The sequence below is a fragment of the Podarcis melisellensis genome (assembly GCF_964234715.1).
Source record: "Podarcis melisellensis genome assembly, chromosome: 16".
Taxonomy (NCBI): domain Eukaryota; kingdom Metazoa; phylum Chordata; class Lepidosauria; order Squamata; family Lacertidae; genus Podarcis; species Podarcis melisellensis.
In genome coordinates, this window is record NC_138533.1 from 17,122,263 (window position 1) to 17,145,071 (window position 22,809).

The 22,809-nt window shown below is 50.9% G+C and overlaps 2 protein-coding genes across 8 annotated transcripts in view; one reads left to right on the top strand and one right to left on the bottom strand.

Moving 5' to 3' along the window:
* The window catches only part of PC (pyruvate carboxylase), a 250,399-nt gene that overhangs the window by 27,639 nt on the left and 199,951 nt on the right, over positions 1–22,809 (bottom strand). The window lies entirely within an intron of this gene.
* On the top strand, positions 2,399–21,158 carry LRFN4 (leucine rich repeat and fibronectin type III domain containing 4). Its single transcript, XM_081892354.1, has 3 exons — positions 2,399–4,255; positions 12,882–14,286; positions 19,679–21,158. The coding sequence occupies exons 2-3, from the start codon at positions 12,902–12,904 to the stop codon at positions 20,367–20,369; spliced, it is 2,076 nt and encodes a 691-aa protein (XP_081748480.1). The 5' UTR covers positions 2,399–4,255; positions 12,882–12,901; the 3' UTR covers positions 20,370–21,158.

The following is a 22,809-nucleotide window of genomic DNA, read 5'->3' on the forward strand; positions in this document are numbered from 1 at the left end:
AAAATTATTTGATGCTCATCGGATGGAGTTGCAACTGAACATGACTTGCCAATGGTGATGCAGTGGTGAGAGTGTCGACAAGGTCATCGGAGACCAGGGTTCAAATCCATCACTCTGCCATGAAGCTCAGTGGGTGACCTTGAGCTCAGTTGCTGCCTCTCAGCCTAACCTACCTCACTGGATTGTTGTGGGGATTAAATGACAAAGGGGAGAACCATGTACACCACGGAGTTCCTTGGAGCAAAAGATGGGATGTAATTGCAGTAAAATAAATACTGGAGGCGAGGACAAGTGAGTAATGGTGATTAAAGCCCAATGTCAACGTTTTTCTTCCTGGGCACAGCAATGCAGGATAAAGAGAGGCTGAAATACAGGCAAATGCCCTTAACTCACAGCTCAATTAAAATGAGGGGTGTGCTGGCTGGGGCTGCTGGGAATTGAGGACCAAGGCACCCAACTGGGGAAGGCTGAAGCAAAGACTGAAAAAACCCTGGAATTTTTGGATTTATCTACCTTAACCACTAGTCAACACTCCCTCAGATTCCGCCCTCCTTTCCCCTGAGAATCCAGGAGTTGTCAGGGCTCAACCTGAGGTCTCTCCTCAGAAGGAGGAGCAGGACCCTCTGGCAGATCCCCACAGGGTCAGCGATCACCGAGGGGCCAACAGATGATCCAGATCTCTCTGCTTGAGGACCAGCTCCAGTATCATGGGCTCCTGGCCCCTTCCCACAAAAAAACTCCTACCCCAGAGCAGAGGGAATGGTGAGTCAGGCAGAAAGGTGAAGGTTGACTACTCAAGAGGAGGGGAAAGTGCACGGAAGCATCATAAGAACATATGAAGAGCTTGCTGGATTAGGCCAATGGCTCATCTTGTTCAGCTTCCTATTCTCAGAGTGGCCAAAGAGATGCCCCAATGGGGAAGCCCAACAGCAGGATTTGAGCACAAGAACACTCTCCCCTCCTCTAGCAACTGATATTCAGAAGCATTTCTGCCTCCAACTGATGAAGCAGAGCACAACCATTATGGCTAGTAGCCACTGATAGTCTTCTCCTCCAGGAATTTGTCCAATCTTCCTTTTAAAGCCATCCAAGTTGGTGGCCTGCAGGAGTGAGTTCTATAATAGCATAACTATATGCAGCACATAGTTAAACTATGGAACTCCCTCCCACCAGAGGCAGCAATGGCCACCAACTTGGATGGTTTTGAAAGAGGACTGGGCAAATTCACGGAGGAGCTGGAGACTATCAATTGCTACTAGCCTCTTTTGGGAAGCCCTCAAGGAGGACCTGAGCTCAACAGCACTCTCCTCACTTGTGGATCCCAGTAAGTGTTGAGTGGAGGCAGAAAATAGCCATTGTGGCTGGTAGCCACTGGCAACCTCATGCTCTGGCCTTCAGCCAGGGGGACTGGCAGGAGGGATGGAACAATCTCTTGCCAACCAGCTTATTCATCTGCATGGAGTTTCCAGTCACATTGTGGCGACCAGGTAAGCTGTTGTATACAGAAGAGCTGGAAAGACTTTCCTAATATCAGCAGTGATACAAAGCAGATGCACAATTCCTTGGGGTGCAAATATGGCCTTATGTTATCCAAAAGAGATTATCGGTGAGAATGATCTGGAGGCACCCACAGATTTAATAGCACCAAAATGTTATTTCTTCTTACTGGCTGAAAACACACAAAAAAGAGTTACCCGTATTGTCAGAGGGGTTCAAAAGGACCTCGCCAATGGCATGTATGGCTAAGAGCACAATCCTGCACATGCTTGCTTGGAAGTAAATTCCATTAAGTTCAGAGGGAATTACTCCAAGTAAAGTGTGTCCGAGATAGCCTCAGTGGCTATCCAAGTGGACATGCGCTCCAAGTTCTGTCCATTCTTTATTGGGAGTAACTCCTCCACAGAAGGATTTACTTCTGAGTCGCCATGCACAGGATTAAATTTTCCACGGGTGGGGGACTTACTTTAGAAAGAAACTTTGCAAGATTGAAATTTTGTTTTGTTTTTAGCCACGTTTTGGATTAGCAAGGTAATGTTTGCCTCTCTCTGTTTGTGTGTGTGCTTTAAAGAAAGAAAGAAAACAATAGGTGCAAAGATTAAAAAGTGTGGGCCTCCCCTTTCCGCAGTCAAAAGCCCCCTTCCTCGGCCTAGATCTAAAAATGAGGACCCCTTTCCACCCTGCTCCACATGGACCCCATCGTTATCTCCCACCAGTGCTCCCCCCCCCCCGCAATCCCGCTTCCTAGCAACGGGTCTCCCAGGACAACCGGGATGAGGACCAACTTGGTACCAGCTGCTCTTTGATCCCTCCCCCACTTCTCCTGCTTCTGGTAGGTTGCAGCCTAGGGGGGAGGGGAAGTTGCCTGGTAATCTGAAATCCAGACTTTAAAATGTGTGTGTGTGTGGGGGGGGGTGAGCACTCTTTTTAAAAGCACAAAGGGTAGAATCAGATGTGAAAACAATACGGATTTCCTTTCCTGACACAGTGGGGCTGCCTCCCTGCCCTGGTTACTGAGAGGCAAAGGTTTTCCCAAAATCTAGCTCTTGGGTAAGGTGCTCCATCACTCTTTCTGCCTCTGCAAGCCGAGAAGGAAGCGGGGAGACTCCATCCCAGCTGCTTCAAAGACCAGGCACAGGCAACTCCCTCCCCCCAACCAGAGCTTTGGTAGGAGGAGCTTCAGGCGCTGGAAGGGGAGGGGCCGAGCCCAGCGGAGCCGTCCGCTCCGGAGAGCTAAGCCTGCTTCAGTCCGGAGGGGTGGGGTGGCGTCTGGGGGAAGAGATTTGATGGAGAGGCCAAACTGAAAGAACCCTGCTTGCAAACTGCTGGCTGGTCCCCTCCCAGTCCCTTGCCAGACCGCCAGGAAGGCAGGCAGAGAGACAAAGAGCGTCTTGGAGGAGGACCCAGGAGGACTGGAGGAAAAGAAGGGCGGTGGATCTGCAGAAGAAACAGGATCTGGGGACGCCCTGAAGGGGTGTGCAAAAGGTCGTTGTTCCTGGAAGGGCCCTGGGAGTCTCTGAAGGTGCCAGGAATTAGATGCCACGTTCTGCAAAGGCAGAAAACAGCGGGCTTCAAGAAGGAGGGAACTACAAACGGAAATCCAGGATCTAATGCCCTGGAGATGTCCCAACCCCAAAGGTTCTCGGGGTCTGAAAGCCAAGTCAAAAGATCTAGCACCGAATGGCCTGCCCACCAGGAATCCAGTAGGGTGGAGGATTAGAACCCGGAACTCCAGAGGGCACAGAACTGGGATATAATCTGGAACTGTCAAAGACTGGGCAGCTAGAAGGGCAAGAAGCTAAAGGGTGGGTGGTGGAATCCCAGCCTCTTGGCTGGACCAACGAGCTCAATTCTGGAATTTCTGGGGTAAGGTGTTTTTTAAAAAAACAAACAAACAACCCCCCCTCTGGATTCTTCAAGAACTGTGGATCTAGAACTAAGATCCAGAAGCAAGAGAGATATCAAGATTAGAAATGGACCATGTAGAACCTGGAACAGGCCTGTCCTGGGAGATCTAGAACCTTGGAATGAAGAAATCGAAGGGATCTAGACTTATCTGGAAACAGAGAGCTGAGTGGCATGGAACCCAGGAGTCCTGAGGGGTGAAGGGGGCCTGGAAGGAGAGTGGGGTGCATTCAGGGTCCAGGAACAGTGACCGGGACACAGGAGCTGGAGGGCAAAGCAGACTGAGCCCAGGCGTTTGATTTGGGCATCTGCCGCCTTAGGAGGACCTGGAGCCTCTGAGCCCGGGAAGGGTCAGAGGCAAGGTGGCCCAGCCTGAGTCCTGGTGAGCGAAAAGGGTCAAAGAGCAGAGACCCTGGGAGCAGAGAGCACCCCGAGTCACAGAGAGCTCCACTAACAGCAGCATCTTGATGAGGGTGGCACGGATGCCCTCTCCCATGTCTGCCTGAGTGCTGCAGCATTTCCTGAGTCTGATTCCTTTGGCTGGGGGGGGGGGGAGACCGACGGTGGGGGGGAAGGATGTTCTGCTGCCTGCGTCTCCGATGCCACCTCCAGCCACGCTGAACTTTTGCTTGCCACGCAGCAGCAGCAGCACCAGCCGCCGTGCAGGCGAGGGGGCTCCGCTGCGGTTGGGCCCCTCTCCATGGCACCCAGAGGAGCAGAGGGTTCAAGGGGCACCTGGGGGCCGCGATCCGGCCAGGAGAGCCTGAGCGAGAGGCAGGGGGCTCAGAGAGGCGGGGAGATGGAGCAGGATGGCCGCGGCTGCTCTCTGGGCCCCTGAGACACTGAGCAGAAGGTAAAAAGGCATCTGAGGCGAATGGATTGGGGGGACGACGACAGAAATGTGATGTGTGTCTGTGTGTTGGGGTGTGTGTGTCTAGCTGAGCTTTGTGGGAAGTTGGGTTAGGCAGTGATGGCTCCTGGGGGGGGGGTTGTGGAGTGACTAATGTCCTGCAGAGGGGGACTGCAGAGTGTTTATTTAATTTTGGGGAGGGGGAGAAAACCACAAATGGGGTGCGCTGGTCTTGGAGGGTGGGGGGAGGAGAGCCCCCTTTTAGCTGTCTCTGCCTGTTACAAACCCTGGAACGGCTTCCAGAAAAGAAAAAGGAATCTGATCTCCGAAAGCTCTTTTTCTCCCACTGAATCTCCTTTCACCCCTCACCCTTTTCCTTACCCATAAAGTTGCATTGTGATGGAAATGGTGGGGGTCCCTATCCCCACTCCTCTTTTTTTCTTCTCTGACCTTTGTATTTCCATCTTGATTAAAATCAGAGCGGGGTGCCCTTCCAGTGATGGAAAGCAGATGCTCAGTGGCAGGAAGGTGGTGGTGAAAGGGACCAGCCAGCTTCAAATTATTCCACCTCAATTGCATCCTGCCCTGGCCACTTGCCCCCCTCTTCCTGTGGCACTAGTAACAAACCCCCCCCCCCAATCTTTGGCCATCTGCAACCTTTCACCTGCACCAGCGCAGAGGCAGCGGCTGCTCCCGACTCTGCCACTAGGAGGCCTCGTTGTGCCCGGTAGGGCTAGGCTCTCCAGCCTGGAGCAGAGAAGGGAGTGCCCTGGGGGAAGGGGGGGCGGAGAGGAGAGAGAGAAGGGGGGGGGGAGAGGGAGGGAGAGATGGAAGTAGATTTGTCATCTGCTGCATCAACAGACAGGCAGAACCAAGCGCAGCTCCAAACGCAGACTAAGGTCTATATTTATGTCTGGGATTTGGATTTCAAGGTGGGGTGGGGGCACCCCAGCGCTGGCAACAAAGAGCTCAGGTGTTCTGGTTGCCAAACTGAGCATGGGAACATAGGGAGCTGCCTTCTGCTGAGGGTCAGGTCAGCATTGTCTACACTGGCTGGCAGCAGCTCTTAAGGTTTCAGAGAGGGAGTTTCTCTCCCTGGAGACACCAGCAGGTATTGAACTCAGATATGGTCCTTTCCCTAAACCTGCATCACTTGTCAGCTGCCAATGATTCCCAAACACCACCCCAACAATCCTGACTCCCTCCAACCACTAGACCTCGTTGCCTTCCCTGAGCTGAGGAAGCAGGGGTGCAGGCTGCTCAGCCTCCATTGCTTCAGCTGACCATCTCCTAAAAGTCTCTTGCCAAACAGCCCAGTCCCCAGAGGCAACCATCCTGGCTCTCTCTAACCTTTTGCTTTCGTTTCTTAACCCGGAGCTAGAAGCAGAACCCAGGACTCCTGGGGGCCAGTGATGAGGACCACACCAGCTCTTTGTTCTGAGCTGGAGGCTAGAAAGACTTTGGCAGCTGACTTTTCCCCCCAACCAACCACCCCTCCCCGCCCAGAGACATGAACACCTTCCAGCAGTCTCCATTTCCACAATGCCCTTTAATTCTCACTAGCCTGGGGAAATCAGAGGGATTTTCTTCTTCTTCTAACGGAGTTATAAATTAGGTGGCACTCCAGTCTTCCTTTTTCACCTTGACCCTGCCCTTCCCTCCTTTCCCAGCAGCGCAGGATTTAGGGCAGCTTGGGCAGCTCCCTGCACAGGGCGCCAAGCCAAGGGGGCACAGAACAACAACAACAACAACAACGATAATAATACCTATGTTTATACGGGTTCCTACTGAGAAGATCCATTAAAAAGGAATCTGTACCAAAATGAGTTATTATGAAACTAAGAAATATTGAAGGGTGAGGGGTGCCAAATTTTGTCCTCGCTCAGGGCACCATATTACCCAAGTCCGCCCCTGTTCCCTTACAGAACTGGAGGCAGAACACAGATGCTCTTGCTGAGCCTGGTGTTGAACTGTCTGCTCTGGTTTGGTTCCCAGGCTTCAGGCAGGGACAGGACTCCTTCCCATCATATGTTAGCTGAATTAAAGTCCCCCTCCCACCTCTGCAAGAGAGCATGGGGAACATAAGAAGCTGCCTTATACTGAATCAGACCACTGGTCCATCTAAACTAGTATTGCCTGCAATGACTGGCAGCAGTGGCTCTCCAGGGAGTCTCTGCCAGCTCTATCTGGAGATGCCACTGTGGACTGAACATGGGACCTACCGCATCAAGGCGGATGCTCTACCACTGAGCTACAAAAGAAAAATTCTAGTCCTCATGGTTCTGAATAAAGGACCAATTTAAATAGCAACAGAGGAAGATGCTTTATACTGAATCAAGCCATTGATTCATCTAGCTCAGTACTGTCTGCACTGACTGGCAGCAGCTCTTCAGGGTTTCAGGCAGGGATCTCTGCCAGCCCTACCTGGGGATTGAACCACAGGAGGTTTTCTGCATGTAAGGCAGATGCTCTACCTCTGATCCAGCCCAATCACTTTCTAAATCCGGCCTGCAGACGGTCCAGGAATCAGTATGTTTTTACACGAGTAGAATGCGTCCTTTTATTTAAAATGCATCTCTGGGTTCTTTATGGGGCACAGGAATTTGTTCACCCCCCCAAAATATATAGTCTGGTCCCCCACAGGTCTGAGGGACAGTGGACTGGCCCCCTGCTGGAAAAGTTTGCTGACCCCTGTTCTAGTCTAGCATCCTGACCACAAACAGTCCCTCCCCTGCTGTTCGCTCTTTCCCAAGGCAACTCTTCTTCTGAGGTAGACAGTCTCTGGACATGGAGGTTCTCTCTAACTTCTGCAACAAAATAGCTGTTGATAGCCCTCTTCAGCTCCTTGGGATTTAATCTCTTCCCCTTTAAAAGACACTGCATCTTGGAGCAGTGAGTTCCACAGGTAGTAATTTGTTGGGATGGTTGAGGCATGCATACCGCTAGATGGAACATCAATGAGCTGCTGCTGCATGCATGAGACAATTTGTCATCTAAGCTGCCCTTCTCTTATGCAAAAATGCGCACAAGTATAGACATTTATAGGTCCACAGCAAACCCCTCTGGCATCTCCTTGGCTCCAACTATCCTTAGGACTGAGGAAAAACACAAAAGGGGTGGGAAGAGATGCCAAATCTGCACATCTGCCGGGCATCTCACAGAGCATTGCTGCAGGGCCAGATACCGACTCTTGAGCATCGCAGCAGGCAGAGACAAGAGGCTGTTGCTGCGTGGAGCGCCTAGCAGGCAGGAATAAAAATAGGTGCAGCATCTCTTATAAGTCTGGCTTCTCGAAGCGTAGGAAGTGTGAAAACTTTTGAATGATGAAGGGCTGTCTTCCAGCGATGTGAAGAAGAGCTCTGTGTCGCCTGGGAGGTGTGTGCCACACTGGCACAAGTGTCCTACACTGGCCAAGATGGGTTCGGGAACAGAGATGACCTGCCCAGACTGGTGTTCCTCATAAGAACCTGTTGAATCAGGCCAATGGCCCATCTAGTCCAGCCTTCTCTTCTCACAGTGGCTAGCCAGATAGATGATGTGTGTGGGAAAACCGCAAGCCCAGTACAGTACCTCCCGCACCAGGCGGCGCAGCCACAGCAACTCACAGTTGCAGTGCAAGGGGTTCCCGCCAAAGCTGAGCACAATGGTGGAGGTGTATGGGGTCGGGCTGATGACCCCGACCTGAGAGCGGGCAAAGAGTGGATCGGGGGGCAGCGTGTAAAGGCGGTTGGAGGTCATATCCAAGCGGGAGAGCTTGTAGAGCTCGGCAAAGGCCCCTTCCATGATGAAGTCGATCAGGTTGTGGTCCAGGTTGAGGGTGTGGAGGCAGAGCATCCCCTGGATCCCTTCCCAGGGGACCCGGTGCAGATTGTTGTAGGACAAATCCAGGTCCTCCAGGGTCAACAGGAAGTCGTCGAAGGCGACCACTGAGATGTCCACCAGTTGGTTGTTGTTCAGGATGAGGTGCTGGAGGTTGAGCATCCCACGCAGGGCCTCCTCCTGGATCTGGGTCAGCCGGTTTCTAAGGAGGGTGATGACCTGAAGCAGAGGACAGAGCATCACTCTGTCTATGCTCAGAGGTTCCCTCTATTGCTCTGCAATGTCTTTCAGGGCTGAGCCCTGACCCTGATGAACACTCTGGCTTTCCCTCTTCTGCCTGCCTTGCAGATGTTAGCAAAGAGATGAAGGGGGGGGGGAAGTCCTAGCAGGGTTGAGGGTTCAAGTCTCAGAGAGCACATACTTTCGCTCAGTCTCTTTTAGCTTTATCTGCCCTGCTATCTTTTGAGCGCTGAGACAATACAGAACCTTTAATCCCTCCACCTGGCCTGCAATTTGCAAAAGGTCTCTGGAGTTGTCACCTCTGGTGTGCCTGACCCCTCAGCCACCTGCGTTCTGGGAAAGCAGCTAGTGCAGCCGGCTTTCAAGCACATATGTGGGAACACAGCAGATCTCCCCTCCCATTTCAACCATGGAAATAAGAGTCCCCTCCCTCCCCCACATTTCAGACCAATGACGTCTTAATCCCACCAACCACTGTGTGCTCTGCTCATTGACTCTCGTGTGGCTCATCTTCCACCAGCTGAAAGCCAGGAAGGCGCTTAATCCAAACAACAAAGGTATATTAGAGGGAATGAATGTTTCCCTCCCTTCCCCCACAAAAATGTCTCTGCAGTTCAAGATAAACTTCAGCAGCTGTAGCTGTGGATTGTATGCTGCCTTGGTGTGGTGTAGTGGTCAGAGTGTCAGACTAGGACCCAGGAGACCAGGGTTCAAATCCCCTTCTTGGCCGCCACAAAGCTCACTGGGAGACCTTGGGCCAGTGCCTGCCTCTCAGATTAACCTACCTCACAGGGTTGTTGTGAGGACAAAATGAGGAGCCACCACTTCCAGCTCCCTGGAGTAAAAGGTGGAGTTTAACCGCAATAAATAAATAAATAAATAAATAAATAAATAAATAAATAGGATAAAACTAAAATAATGTGCATGCATTGACATGAAACAGAGAAAGTAACTCCCCCAGCTTTTAAGATTTGACACCTAGAACAGCTTTCCCTAACCTGGGGGGTTTCCAGATGTTTGGCCTAAGAACATTAAAACATAAAATCCAGCCTTGCTGGGATCAGGTCTTGGCTAGCATCTTGTTCTGACAGTGCAAGTGGGATCTGAGCATGAGAGCACTCTCCCCTTCTGTCGGCTCCAGCAACTGGTATCGAGAAGCATTGCTGCCTCTGACCATGGAAGCAGAGCCATCATGGCTAGCAGCCATTGATAGATAGCCTTCTCCTCTATGAAACCACACAGGCTACCCCTGCTTTAGATGGTAAAATATATTACTTTACAGAATCATATGAGTTGGAAGGGACACCACGGGTCATCTAGCTCAACCCCCTGCAATGCAGAAATCCTGCCCACAGCTATCCTTGGGTGGGCTCAAACCACCAACCTTCTGGTTAACTGCCAGATGCACTGACTATTAACTTCAAAATGTGCCAAGCCTCCCCTTTCCACGAGGCCTGTGTTTGCTGACCCCTTGTGCCCCTTCTGCTGAGTGGGGCTCTGCAACAGTGACCCTGGATCCTGCCCTGATGGCATCCCACATTCTGTCTGCTGTTCCCATATCCAATCTTTCCCTAGTACAACCAAGAAACAGGGCGTAGGATGCAGCTGTGCAAATGAGGTGGCTTATTATTATTATTAAATTTATGAAATGCCTTTTCCCAGCAGATCCCAGAGCAGGCTATAATAATTTAAAATCCAGATGTGCGAAGAGTTAAAATGTACTACACTCACAGGAATTGGCGGATGGCTGTTCCTGAAAGTGTGCGTCACAGAAGTCAACAGCTGCGTAGTGAAGGGGCCCAGGGGCATCTCTGTGGAGAGGCAGTTCTACAACTTAGGGGCTGCCACAGAGAAGGCCCTTTCCTGGAACGCCAGCACCCCAAATCCCTGAGAGCGGTGGAACAACCAAGAGTGGCCCACTCTGCTAATCTCAGCACGGAGGGTGTTTATATGGAAGGAGGCTATCTTTCAGGAATTTTGGACTTGAGTTGTTCAGAGCTTTCAACACTAATGCGAGCAGCTTGAATTAGGCCTGAAACTGTTTTTAAACGGGGGTAATATAACTTGAGAGCTGAAGTGAGTAATCTGACCGCTGCCTATCCATCAATCTGTGACAGACATTTTTGTGCAATATAATTTGTGCTTTGATGAAGATTCTCTAGTGCTCTCTCCCCCCCCCCCCAAACCCTGCTTTCCATCTATCTCTCCTTTTCTCCTTACTCAGGCTTTCCTTCTTATTTGATTATCTCTTCACTGGGCATATGGAAATATGAATGGTGGTTGGATGTGCAAAAGATTCCCATCTCTCTATATCAAATATATATTAATGACTGGGAGGATTTGAAATAACAAGGGCTGTGTCAAATGAATGTTGGGGGTATTAAATGGGAATGAAAATAATGTTTTTAAAATGTTTAAAATTAGGAAATGTACTGAATTGTAGGAAGCTGCTTTATACTGATTAATACTGATATAACCACTGATTATTTTGATTATTTAATTTTTATACTGCTTAATATACTGGGATTTGCTGCTTACTCAAGGGTTATGTTCCAGGCTGCAGCATGTGTCACTGGGATGTACAAGAGTGGGGATTCCCCCACCCTGCCCTCGCTTCATTCAGCCCCCACCATGCCCCATTTCATTGCCAAAAACGGTGCACATGTGTGTGGGGTCATGCGTGACCCAAAGACATGCAAAGGGGGGTTTCCTGTGTTCAGGTATCACCTGCATTTAAAAAATATCTAACCAGTGTGCAAAAAACTAAAGTAACAACAGCAACTTTAAAAAAAAAGTTGCAAAAACAAACACATATAAAAATGCTACATTAAAACAAAGTTACTAATATATAAAAATCTATTAAAAAATCCTTTTGTTTCTAACACACCCTCCCTCTCAGCCTCTGGGTTCTCCCCCAGGATCCAAACAAACTCTCAGCTCACCCACGAAAGTCACACAATGAGAAGAGTTCCAGGAAACAGGAGACATCACCCTAATTTCTAAGTCTGCACTTGCTTTTTATGGGCAGACCAAAAGTGGATGGTACTTCTTCAGCTGTGTCTCATTCAGCTGCACTCTCCACACACCCAGTTCTAGGTACAGCAGGTTTGTTGAATTTCCCAGGTCCAGAAGATGGGAAAAAGGCCCCCTGCACTCTTAGCTCTTTCGTCACCCTCTGCCCTCTCCTCCTCCACCTGCTGGACCAGCTAGCATAGTACTGCCTCTACTGGCTAGCAGTGGCTCTCCAGGGTTTCAGACATAGGGCTATCCCAACCCAAACTGGAGATGCCAGGCACTGAACAAGGATATTCTGTGTTGATAGCAGATGCTCTACCCAGCACATCATCTCTGTCATCTTAAAAAGCTTCTGGTCCACATGGTTCTAAATAAAGGCTGGTTTAAACGGAAGGCTGTCTTCTACTGAGTCAGACTGCTGGTCCATCTAGTGCAATATCACCTACACTAACTGGCAGTAGCTGAGTGTAGGTGAGATTTCAGCCAGGGTTTCCTCCCAATCCTACACTGAGATGCTGTGGACTGAACCTGCTCTGCAAATGAGCTATGGCCCTGCCCCAATTTAATCTGATGCACTGGCAAGTATGCTCTGCAATTAATAGCAAATGTAAACAAACATGTACAAACATGTATAAAAAAGAGAAGAGATAGAATTAGATTAACAGACTAGAATGAAGGAATGAAGAAAGGGAGCAATTTGCCACCTGGCATGAAGTCCTCTCTGAGTCCCCAAATTCCCACCTCATGCCATCATCAAGCCAACCTTCTTTCTTTATTCTTATGTTTAAAATGTATTTTTTTATTAAATCCTTCCAACATATAACATAAAGATGAATAACGAAATATCCTGCGCTAACCCAGAAGCTAATGTTTAGGCAATACATGAGAAATAGCCAAATAAAGTTCTGATCCCAAACTACTATTTGTATGGCAGGTGATAAACAGTTCAAGTTAACCCAAAGAGTTTATGAGGCGAGTCCTCTGTTTTCAGTTTTAGCCGTGTACATAATAAAGCTGTGCCATTCAACAGCGATGAGTCTTTGTGCTTCAGGCCTTGCGCTTGTTTTATCCTGGGATTCTTCCACAAGTGCTGTTTTGTACCCGTTTGTCAGAGAAGCCCCTTCAAAGTTCTTCCAGTATCTCATTCTGATGAGTCTGAAAGGACTTATTAAAGATATAGACTGCAAGTTAACCTTGCTTTCTGCGAAAAGACTGAGGAGACCCAGCTTCGGATATATAGCACTTATCCGCACTTCCTCTTGTCCTGCTGCTTTTCTCTGGGGAAAGCTGCTCTTTAGCGCTCAGTCGGAGCAAATGGCAATTAGGGATTTCTCCGGATTGATGTTTGCTCCAATTTAGCGCTAAAGAGTGGGTTTTCCCCGGGAAAAAAGCACAACAAGGGGGAAACCACCCAGACCTATGCCCAGAAAGTGAAGATCAAGTGGAAAACTGCTTGGATCCAGGCTTTCTAGGCATGGGACGAGTGGAAGTGTGGACGAGCCCTTTGAGATGTTTGGTCCGGTAACTGCTTTTATTTCATTCCCTCCTTCTCCAGGGCTTGCCAAGCCGTCTACCATGGAAAGCCTGCTGCTGCTGCTGGTCCAGCTGCTGATGGTGGGACGTGCGTTGGCCCAGGTTGAGGGCTGTCCCTTCCACTGCGTGTGCCAGAATCTCTCTGAGTCGCTCAGCACTCTCTGCGCCAACAAGGGCCTGCTCTTCATCCCACCCAACATTGACCGCCGGACGGTGGAGCTGCGGCTAGCCGACAACTTCATCCAGGTGGTGGAGCCTCCCGACTTCCTGAACATGACGGGCCTGGTGGACCTGACCCTGTCGCGCAACACCATTGACACCATCCGCCCCTTTGCCTTCGGCGACCTGGAGAGCCTCCGCTCGCTCCACCTGGACGGCAACCGGCTGACCCAGATCCAGGAGGAGGCCCTGCGTGGGATGCTCAACCTCCAGCACCTCATCCTGAACAACAACCAACTGGTGGACATCTCAGTGGTCGCCTTCGACGACTTCCTGTTGACCCTGGAGGACCTGGATTTGTCCTACAACAATCTGCACCGGGTCCCCTGGGAAGGGATCCAGGGGATGCTCTGCCTCCACACCCTCAACCTGGACCACAACCTGATCGACTTCATCATGGAAGGGGCCTTTGCCGAGCTCTACAAGCTCTCCCGCTTGGATATGACCTCCAACCGCCTTTACACGCTGCCCCCCGATCCACTCTTTGCCCGCTCTCAGGTCGGGGTCATCAGCCCGACCCCATACACCTCCACCATTGTGCTCAGCTTTGGCGGGAACCCCTTGCACTGCAACTGTGAGTTGTTGTGGCTGCGCCGCCTGGTGCGGGAGGACGACATGGAGACCTGCGCCTCCCCTGCGCAGGTGGCGGGCCGCTACTTTTGGTCGGTCCCTGAGGAGGAGTTCACCTGCGAGCCACCCCTCATCACCCGCCACACCCACAAGCTCTGGATCTTGGAGGGCCAACGGGCCACCCTGAGGTGCCGGGCCATCGGGGACCCTGAGCCAGTCATCCACTGGGTCTCCCCTGATGACAAAATCATGTCCAACTCCTCCCGGACCATGTCCTTCCGCAATGGCACGTTGGACATCTTGGTGACCACCATCCGGGACGACGGGGCCTACACCTGCATTGCCATCAACGCTGCAGGGGAGTCCACGGCCACCGTGGACCTCAAAATCATCCCCTTGCCTCACCGGGGGAACGGCAGCATCACCGTGCTACAGCAGGACCCGGGCTCCTCCGACATTGCCACTTCAGCCAAGACGTCGGCCAACGCCAGCGAGGGGGGCTTCGAGAAAAGGGTGGAGGTGTCCGACGTGACAGCCAGCTCAGCGCTGGTGCGGTGGGTGGCTGACAAGTCGGCCTACGCCGCCTGGATGTACCAGATCCAGTACAACTGCACCGTGGATGACACTCTCATTTACAGGTAAGGTGTTTGCGACCGTGCCGCCTGGGATTGTGATCCCAAGGAACTCTCATTACGCCTCTCAGCTGCTTTCTCCTTCACTGGCTGCCAGGTGGGCCCAGGGACCAAGATTTTACTGTTTCCATCTGCGAGCAAGAGGTTTCTGGCACTTCAAATTATAATTTTGTTCTCCCAAGACCCTCATGAAGCCAGCCTCCTGGATTATTGTAAACTCCAGCTGCTCACTGCTGGGATCAGATCCTCCTTGTGTGAGCTTCCCAGGAGAGGCATCAGGATGGTCACTGTGGGAACAGGATGCTGGCCTCTGGTCTGATCCAGCAGCCAGGCTCTCTTCTACGGTCCTTCCTCTTTTGCTCCTTTCCCAGGTGGAGAGCAGCAGAGACTGGCTCAGAGTAGCAGGGACAGAACTTCATCCAAGCCTCTGGATGCTGCTCATTCCAGGGAGCAGCTCTCATCCTGTCACCTGAGCCACTCTGGAGTGATTTTCCATAGCCGGAGCTGACATCCCTAGGCCTCTTTAAGATTAGTAGCTAACCAAGGTTGTTGCCCACAGCACAGGAAGCTGCTCAGGATGGCAGCTCAGGATTGTCTACACAATCAATTGGCAGGGAGTTCCAAAGTGTAGATTCTGCCACACTAAAAGATTGAGCTCTTACAAATGTGGAACAGTATTATGTGGCACCTATAACACTGCCAGTTCTGCTGACTGAAGTAGTTGAGTGGGTGCATACCAGGTAAGGCAAATTGGTCCCAAGTTCTTAAGGGTTTTATTTACTAATAGCAACACCTTGGCACACATGTTTCAACAGGCCAGGGTCACGGAAGGCTGCAGGAAGCCATTTCACATTTCCAGAGGCTGATAACAGGTTTCTCGGGAGTGAACCTGCTGGAATTAAGTCCTGCTTTAAAAACGGGAAGCAAAACTGTGCAAATAGAGGGTTGCTGATCTGCTCTGCGATCTTCATTTTCAACCAGTTCCAGCAACACCACCATACCTCCTCCCTCTGGCCTTCCTTCGACAATCCCTCTTTTTAAAGTCACTTCATGTGGTCAGGGAAGTCAGGAAAGTGTTAGGGCAGGAAGCAATGCTAACGGGACCCTAGGGAGATGTTGTGAGCCTGGGCAGTTACAGGCAGCATGAAATATACATGGGTTGTGAACAGCTCAATGCCCAAGACGAACTGCGACGAGCATCTGCTGTACATGCTCCAGGTTCAATCCTCAAGGGCATCTCCTGGAAGGGCTGGAAAAGACCCCGTGCCTGGAAATCCTGGACAGCCACTGCCAGTCAGTGCATAGAATACTGAAGATATGTGGACCAGTGGTCTGACTCTGTATATAAGACAGCTCTCTATGCCACCTGGCTCAGTTGAACAGGAGGTGGGAGACAGAGATCCCCCCCCCCGATTGGAGGCTGCACCCCATTTTCATCCAAAAGCATGAGGCCATTTGAAGTCCACTGTCTTTTGTTCCTGGGAGCTCACAGTCCAGCCTTTATGCATGTTTACTCAGAAATAGGCCCCACTTTATTCATAGGGGCTACTTCCAAGCAGGGCTGCCCACTTAACTTTTAATTAAATGGTGTTCATTGCTTGGGTACACAAAAGGCCCAACACAAACTTGTCTGCTTAGCTGGCCTAAGTCTGCAGCACAGAAGGCTGTTTGGGCAAAAGTTCTGCATTGTGTTCCAAGGTCTTATTTAGTTGCAAAACAATGCATTTAATTATTGCAGAAACCAATTAGTACACACACTTGTCGGGAAATATATGAATTCCATACTTGGAGACTTGATTGAAATGAACTGATTTAAACCAGCAATTTTCTAGGTAATGCTAGCTATTTTATTTATTTAAAAGCATTTATAGACCACTTAATTATTTTTTTAAAAGAACCTCTAAGTGGTGTACAAGAACAAACAGCATCATTAAAACAAAAATGCAACCTAAAACCAATAAAACAACAGCATGAAAGCAAAGAACAAGAAACAGAACAGGAATGCAGGGGATTCAAATACATAAATCAGGGTCTAATCTGCTGCGTCAGGGAAAGCCTGGACAAAAAGGGTTGTTTACAAGACCTCTGAAGCAGCTGGTGGCTGTTGCTTCACACGTGGCAGAGGGAAGGCCATTCATAGTATAGGGGCAATGATGGAAAATGTCCCTTTTTGGGTCACCACCCTATGATATTCTGTAGGGTGCAGTGTCAGAAGGAGAATTTCCCTAGATTTCTAAGAGACCCTAAAGGGGTCTCTTAGGGTAACCTGAAAGGTAACCTGAAATCATAAGTTATTATTGAAACTAGTTTGCTCTGCAAGAAGATGGCAAGGGAGAGAACTGTGCTTCCTGACATGTTTGTTTTCTACATGCAAGGAGGTCACCCCCACAACTTCAGAAGACCATTCAAACCTGCAACATCCCCTCTAACTGCAGCCTGGAATGTGCATTTTATTGGGATGTTTGTTCCAGGGCTTGCATCCTCCCTGGTTCCTCACAATGGTTGATTTGGTGATCTAATCTGGATTTGAATTTGTACTTTAGCAAGTGTGTGTGTGTGTGTCTGTGAAGCGTGACCAGTGACAAAGGCCACAGCCTCAAGACTCTTGTCACTGAAACAAATCAATTACAACACTGACAAGATTAGGAGCCTGTATGCAGGCAAACACTGAGAGATGGGGAAAGCGAACAGAGCCTGGCTACTGCATCAGACGGAGGTGGCTGAATACAAGTATTGTACTCCGCTTTCCACACAGGTCAGCCAGAGGCCTTAGGAAAGGAATCCTACAAGCAAGGAAAGACAGCAGCAGTCCCATCGCCCTGTCTTCAACGGCTGCCCCATATTGACTGAATTACAGTAGTCTGATTTTAAGGTTGCTAAGGCATGGATGGCAGGGGCCAGTCTATGAAACTTCCTGGGGCGCAGCACCCCCAAGAATCACCTCCCAGAATGCTCTCTGCCCTCACGATGTAAGAGAGTGCCACTGCTGCAACATAAGAGCCAGTGTGGCATAGTGGTTAGAGTACCAGGATGGGTCCTTGAGCTCAATCGCCGTCTCTCAGCCTAACCTACCTCACAGGGTTGCTGTGGGGATTAAACCACATAGGCCACCTTGAGAAAATAACTGCCTCCTGATGCATCCCAGGGTCTCTGCTTGTAAGCAGGGGGGGGGGGAAGATTGGTGATGGAAGCCGGGGGGCTGGAGGTGGGAAGTGGGAAGGTGAATTGAGTTTAGAGGTGGAGGGCAAAAGGGTTTTGAAAAATGCTGGTTTTGAAGTCTGAGGCAGGGTAGCCTTAATCACCACAGGGTTTTTACCCATAGGGGGTTGGACTAGATGAACCCTGGGGATCCTAGCCTAGCCTACAATTCTATGACATGCACAAATATGCATTCTCGAGAAACAAAATGACCATACACAGATTTGCAACAGGCACCAACATTCAGTGCTTTCTCCTCAGGTTGTGCTCCCTGTGGAGCAACAGCTTGGCTCTCCTTCCCCCTCCCAAAGTCCCCTGCGCACCCTCTCCTGCACGTCCCCCCCCACTGCCCCCCGGATCTGGTTTTGGCAGCAGCTGGGGCCTGGGTTCCCCCCTGTGGCACTCTGAGCCCTGACAGCTGGATCCTCCCCCCCCAGGGCTCAAGCCTAGATCTGCCACAGCACACTGATGTGCATTTGTGTGCAAGGAGGAGACAGACGAGGACATTTCTCCCAGGTTCCATTCAACTTAAAAATGAACATAAGAGCGTAAGAAGAAGAGAGTGGCTGCTGGATCATGCCAGTGGCCCATCTAGTCCACCATCTCACTGTGGCCAGCCAGATGCCCGTGGGAAGGACATGAGCTCAAGTGCCCTCTCCCTTCCTGTGGTTTCCTGAACCTGGTCCTTAGAAGCATTACTGCTTCTGACTACGGAGGTAGCAGAGCCATCATGGCTGGTAGCCATCAATAGCCCTGCAGTCACTTGCCTTGCCTCTGAAGTGGAAAGGGCACCCAGACTTTCCATTCAGGGTGGAATTCAAGCCAGAGAAACCTGGGGAAGTAGGGCAACTTTGCCCAACCTGGTGCCCTCTGGATGTTTAGGGCAACAACTCACGCCAGCGCCAGTGTGATACAGCTGTGCAAAAGATCTGGAGGTTGCCGGTTTGGGAAGGCTGCCTTTTGACTTGCCTGTTGAGGCCAGGGCAGAGGATCAACTGAGCCTTCAATGCTGCTTCCATTCATCTGGCTCTAAGGACAGGCAGTGAGGTGGTTGCCTTGGGCAGCAGTTCCTGTGGGGCCATCTTCTTGCTGTTCCCAGTTCCAACCATTTCCATCTGCGGAAGGAGAGAGATGTGCACCTGACACACCCTCTACTGGCCACCCTTAGCTAGCCTAAGGACAGGGGAGGAGGCTATCGGGTCACTAGTGTTGAAATTACATCCTGCTGGCTCCTGTAAGTAGAATGGGGAAAGGAGAAGCCTTCTTGTGCCTCAGCCTCAGGCAACAAAATGTCTTGTGAGAGGGGGCCCTGGCTACACCAGACTGGAGTTCCTGCTCCACTGAAAGCCAGGCTGCATTCCAGGTCTGGGAAGATCTAGGAACCTCCTACGGCCTGCCAATCTACCTGCTCCTGTGCCCTTGCAGGCAGATGAATGCAAACATTAAGGTTTTCCTTGCTTTTGTACTTACGATGAATTGCATCTATCATCTTAATGCCCATATTCCCAGTGTGGAGAGATGTTCTTTGGAGCTCTCCCAATCCTTCTGTGTCTTAACCCCTCTGAGCACTTTGGTGTCATCAGCAAACTTGGCTCACTTCTTACTGCTAATGCTTTCAGGAACAAGTGAAAAAGCTGAAGTCCCAATATTGAGACCCTTGGTGGGGGAGGACCCTGTTTTTCTACATTCCTTGGGTGCGAGCTGTCCGTTTAGTCCCAAACTCTTTTTCCTGTTCCTTAGTTAGCTGCAGACCTGCAAGAGCTAAATTTAGCCAGGTGGCTTTGGTGAGGCAGTTTGGCATATTCCATACAGACTGGAGGGAAGAATATTGAGTTTCACTTGCAAAAAAGCCACAGAAGGGAATGACAAGGTGGCAATAAAGGCCTGGTAGCTCAAGAGATTGGGTAGCTTTAACAGAGTGTTGGGCTAATTCATGGAGAAGACGGCTATTGAGGGCTCCTAGCCACAATGGCTATGCTCTGCCTCCACGATTGGAGCCAGCAATGCTTTTGAATACCAGCTGCTGGAAACCACAGGATGGGAGATTTGCTTCTGTGCTCAGGTTCTGCTTGCGGGCTTCTCATTGGGGCATCTGGTTGGCCAATGGGAGAACAAGATGCTGTACCTTTCTGATCCAGCAAAGGTACTTCTCATGCCCTTCTGAGATGTCTACTGACACCTTCTCTCCCCCTCTCTGCAGGATCATCCCTGCCACCAGCCGGCATTTCCACCTCAAGCACCTGGTGCCCAGCGTGGATTATGACCTGTGCGTCTTGGCCATCTTTGATGATGCGGCCACCTCCCTGGCAGCCACGCACCTTTTGGGATGTGCCCAGTTTGCAACGCGGGAGGCCTACCCGGACTGCCACTCGCTGCACGCTCACTTCCTGGGCGGGACCCTGACAGTGATCGTAGGCGGCATCATTGTGGTCACCTTGCTGGTCTTCACCGTGGTCATGATGGTGAAGTACAAGGTGTGTGGCAGTGCCCATGGTAGCCTGCCCAAGGTCACCAACGTCTACTCGCAGACCAACGGTGGACACCCCAACGGCCTGCTCCCCCTGCGAACACCCCCCAAGGAGCGGGGCCCCAAGCACCGACGGGTGCGGGCCAAGGCTGCTCAGCCTGAGCGCAGGACGGGAGACAGGGTGGGGGGAGCAGCGTGGGGGCCCCCCAGCACCCCCGCCAAGACCAAGCGCAGCAACTCCCTGGACATGGGAGACGTCTCCTCCAGCTCCTGCTACAGCTACGCCAAGCGCCTCAGCTTCATGTGGACCAAGCGCAGCCAGTCGGTGCACGGGATGCTGGCTCAGTGCGCGGCCTCCGAGGGCGACGCCAAGCGCCTCGGACCCTTCCTCAATGCGGACGAGCTGGAGGAAAGTGTGGTATAGCGCGCACGCCCCCTGGGCTGGAGGAGAGATCCTGCGTGCGCCACAACCCCACCCTTGTGCGTCTGGCAGTGGGCATCGGGCAGCAGTTGACACCTGGATCACAGCTGCTGATGGCGGGGTGTGTGTGCTTAAAGGAGAGCCCCTCATGCCGCGACTAAGGTGGGGGTGTTTCTGGCTGTGTAAGAGGCCTTGGCCTGGCTTGGGGACCAAAACAACTCCTGAGCCCGGCTCAGGAGTTCCAGCAACAACAACAGCCTGACTCCCTGCTGGACTTTCTCCTGGGCAGTGGGGTGGGGGAGGGCGAGGTTGACTGAAGGAGAGCTGCTGCTCCGAATGGAGGGATCCAACCTCAAAGGGAGGGAATGTCGTTTTGTCCAGATTGGCAGGAGATTGATTAATCGGAGCTGAAAATGGTGGCGTGTCCGTTTCGTGAGGTCGGGGGCACGTAAATCAATTGCTCTGGATGGGGGTGGTGTCCTTTTTTAAAAGTAATAAGTTGCCAAAAGAAAGAAGAAGAAAAAGAAGAAGCGAGAAGAAGAAAAAGGAAGGCGGAAAGAGGAAAGAATTCTGTTAAAACAACCCCCAAATTAGTCAGTGTGTGGAAGGCAGGAGATTAAATAGGAAAGTGAATATTATGGACAGGTTTGTGTACAATCTGTTCTAAAAAACCCCCCAGGGTGGGTGCAGGTTAAGAAGGGGAAATCAAAATGCCACACCAAGTTAAACCAAAACTCTGTACCAAGGAAAGCTGGAATTCTGCAATGTGTATAAATGGGAAACATTTGCATAGATCTGCTTATTATTATTATTACTGCTATTCTGCCCAGTTTCTGATGGTTGCATGATTTTGTGGGGGAAGGATGGTTCCAGATTTCCTCAAGGGGCTTTGAAACACACTTTAAAAAAGAAAGCAAGTGTGGCAAACAATAATTTGTGTGCAAAAAAAAAAAGCATTGAATTAGAATCGATGTTTGAAATGGCGAGCTCCGTAAAGTACTGACGGGAGAGTCCTAAAAGTTACATAACCCTACACAATTCACATTTTCCTTAAGATGCAGAGTTATTGATTTAAGTGCACCTGTTATGGAGTGTTAGGGAGTTCTAACATTTCAGGCAATGAGGAAAGGAATGGGGCCCTTGGGCTTCTCCTTGTACCCCATTTCCTTCGCACTGCTCCTGAAGCAATGGAGGGCCAAACCACTGGGTCCGTCTAGCATAGTGCTGTCGACACTATCTGGCAGCAGCTCTCCAGGGTGTCAGGCAGGAGGAGGGTGGGCATTCTCAGCCCTATCCAGAGATGCTCAGATCCTTGCAGAATGTGGGAGAAAGCCAGCTGCAAGAACCGCCTGCTGCAAGGGCCCTACCCACCCTGGCAGATGGACAGCCTAAGCTTTGTAAGGAGGCCCAGCCTAACATAGCATCGTAGAGTTGGAGGGGACCCTGAGGGTCATCTAGTCCAACCCCCTGCAATGCAGGATTCTCAACAACCAGCAATCTTTTTGGGGGGAGGGGATCCTCATAAAAATTGGTTCTGACAAAAATACTCCTCCCCCACATCGACCCCAGCATCCCACAGAATAGGTGTCACACAGACCCACCCGCCAAAATTTGGGTGGTGGCGGGGTGACACCCTGAGTGTATGTGGATGGGGGGTGGGGTGGGAATCCTGAGCAGGCAGCCTGGCCCAGGCAATTTTGTGACTCTGATGCGCAAGGTACTGTATAGAGTAACTTAGGCAAAAGCCCAAATTCCCACCCCTGGGAGCTTTGCTGTCCACGCCTGTACTTGCTTGTTTGTTTGACCATGTCAGGTTGCCAAAAGACAACCCCAACAACAACTCTGAAAGAGAGACCGGAATTCTGCAGCAGCCGCATGACTCCTGGCGGCTGAGACCTCGGCTACCCTTTTCCCTGCTCCAGCGGTTTCCTAGCACTGCTGAAAGACCGCAGCAGCAGCAGCAGCTTCTGGCTCCCTTGACATGCCGACTCACTGGCTCTGTTTCCCTGCAGGGCCAGTTCAGTCTTTGAACGAGGAGGGAAAACTCAAGAGCTGGGGGTGGTTGCGCTCAGTGTGGCTGTGATATGGCCCTGCAAGGGGGTTTCAGAGCAAATCTGGCTTAGGCACACAAGGCTGGGACTGCTGGTTTCTCATTTGGGGTGGTGGGAAGAGAGGAGAGGGAGGAAAGATGTAATTTCCCAATAGCATCATCTGGAAAAACAGCCAGAAAGGAGATTGGTTTTGAGATAGCTTTTTAGGTTCAGTAATCACTGGACTGGGGAAAGTGGTGGTGAGGAGGGTGTGTGTGAAAAGTGTCAACAGGCTGCACCCCGTGGCTGCAAGCTAGTTCACTGGAGGGAAGGCCTATCCCACCTCTGACAGCACAGGTGGAGATGGGCTGCAGAAAAGGTAGGAACCAGCCCCATTGATATGTTAATACGTA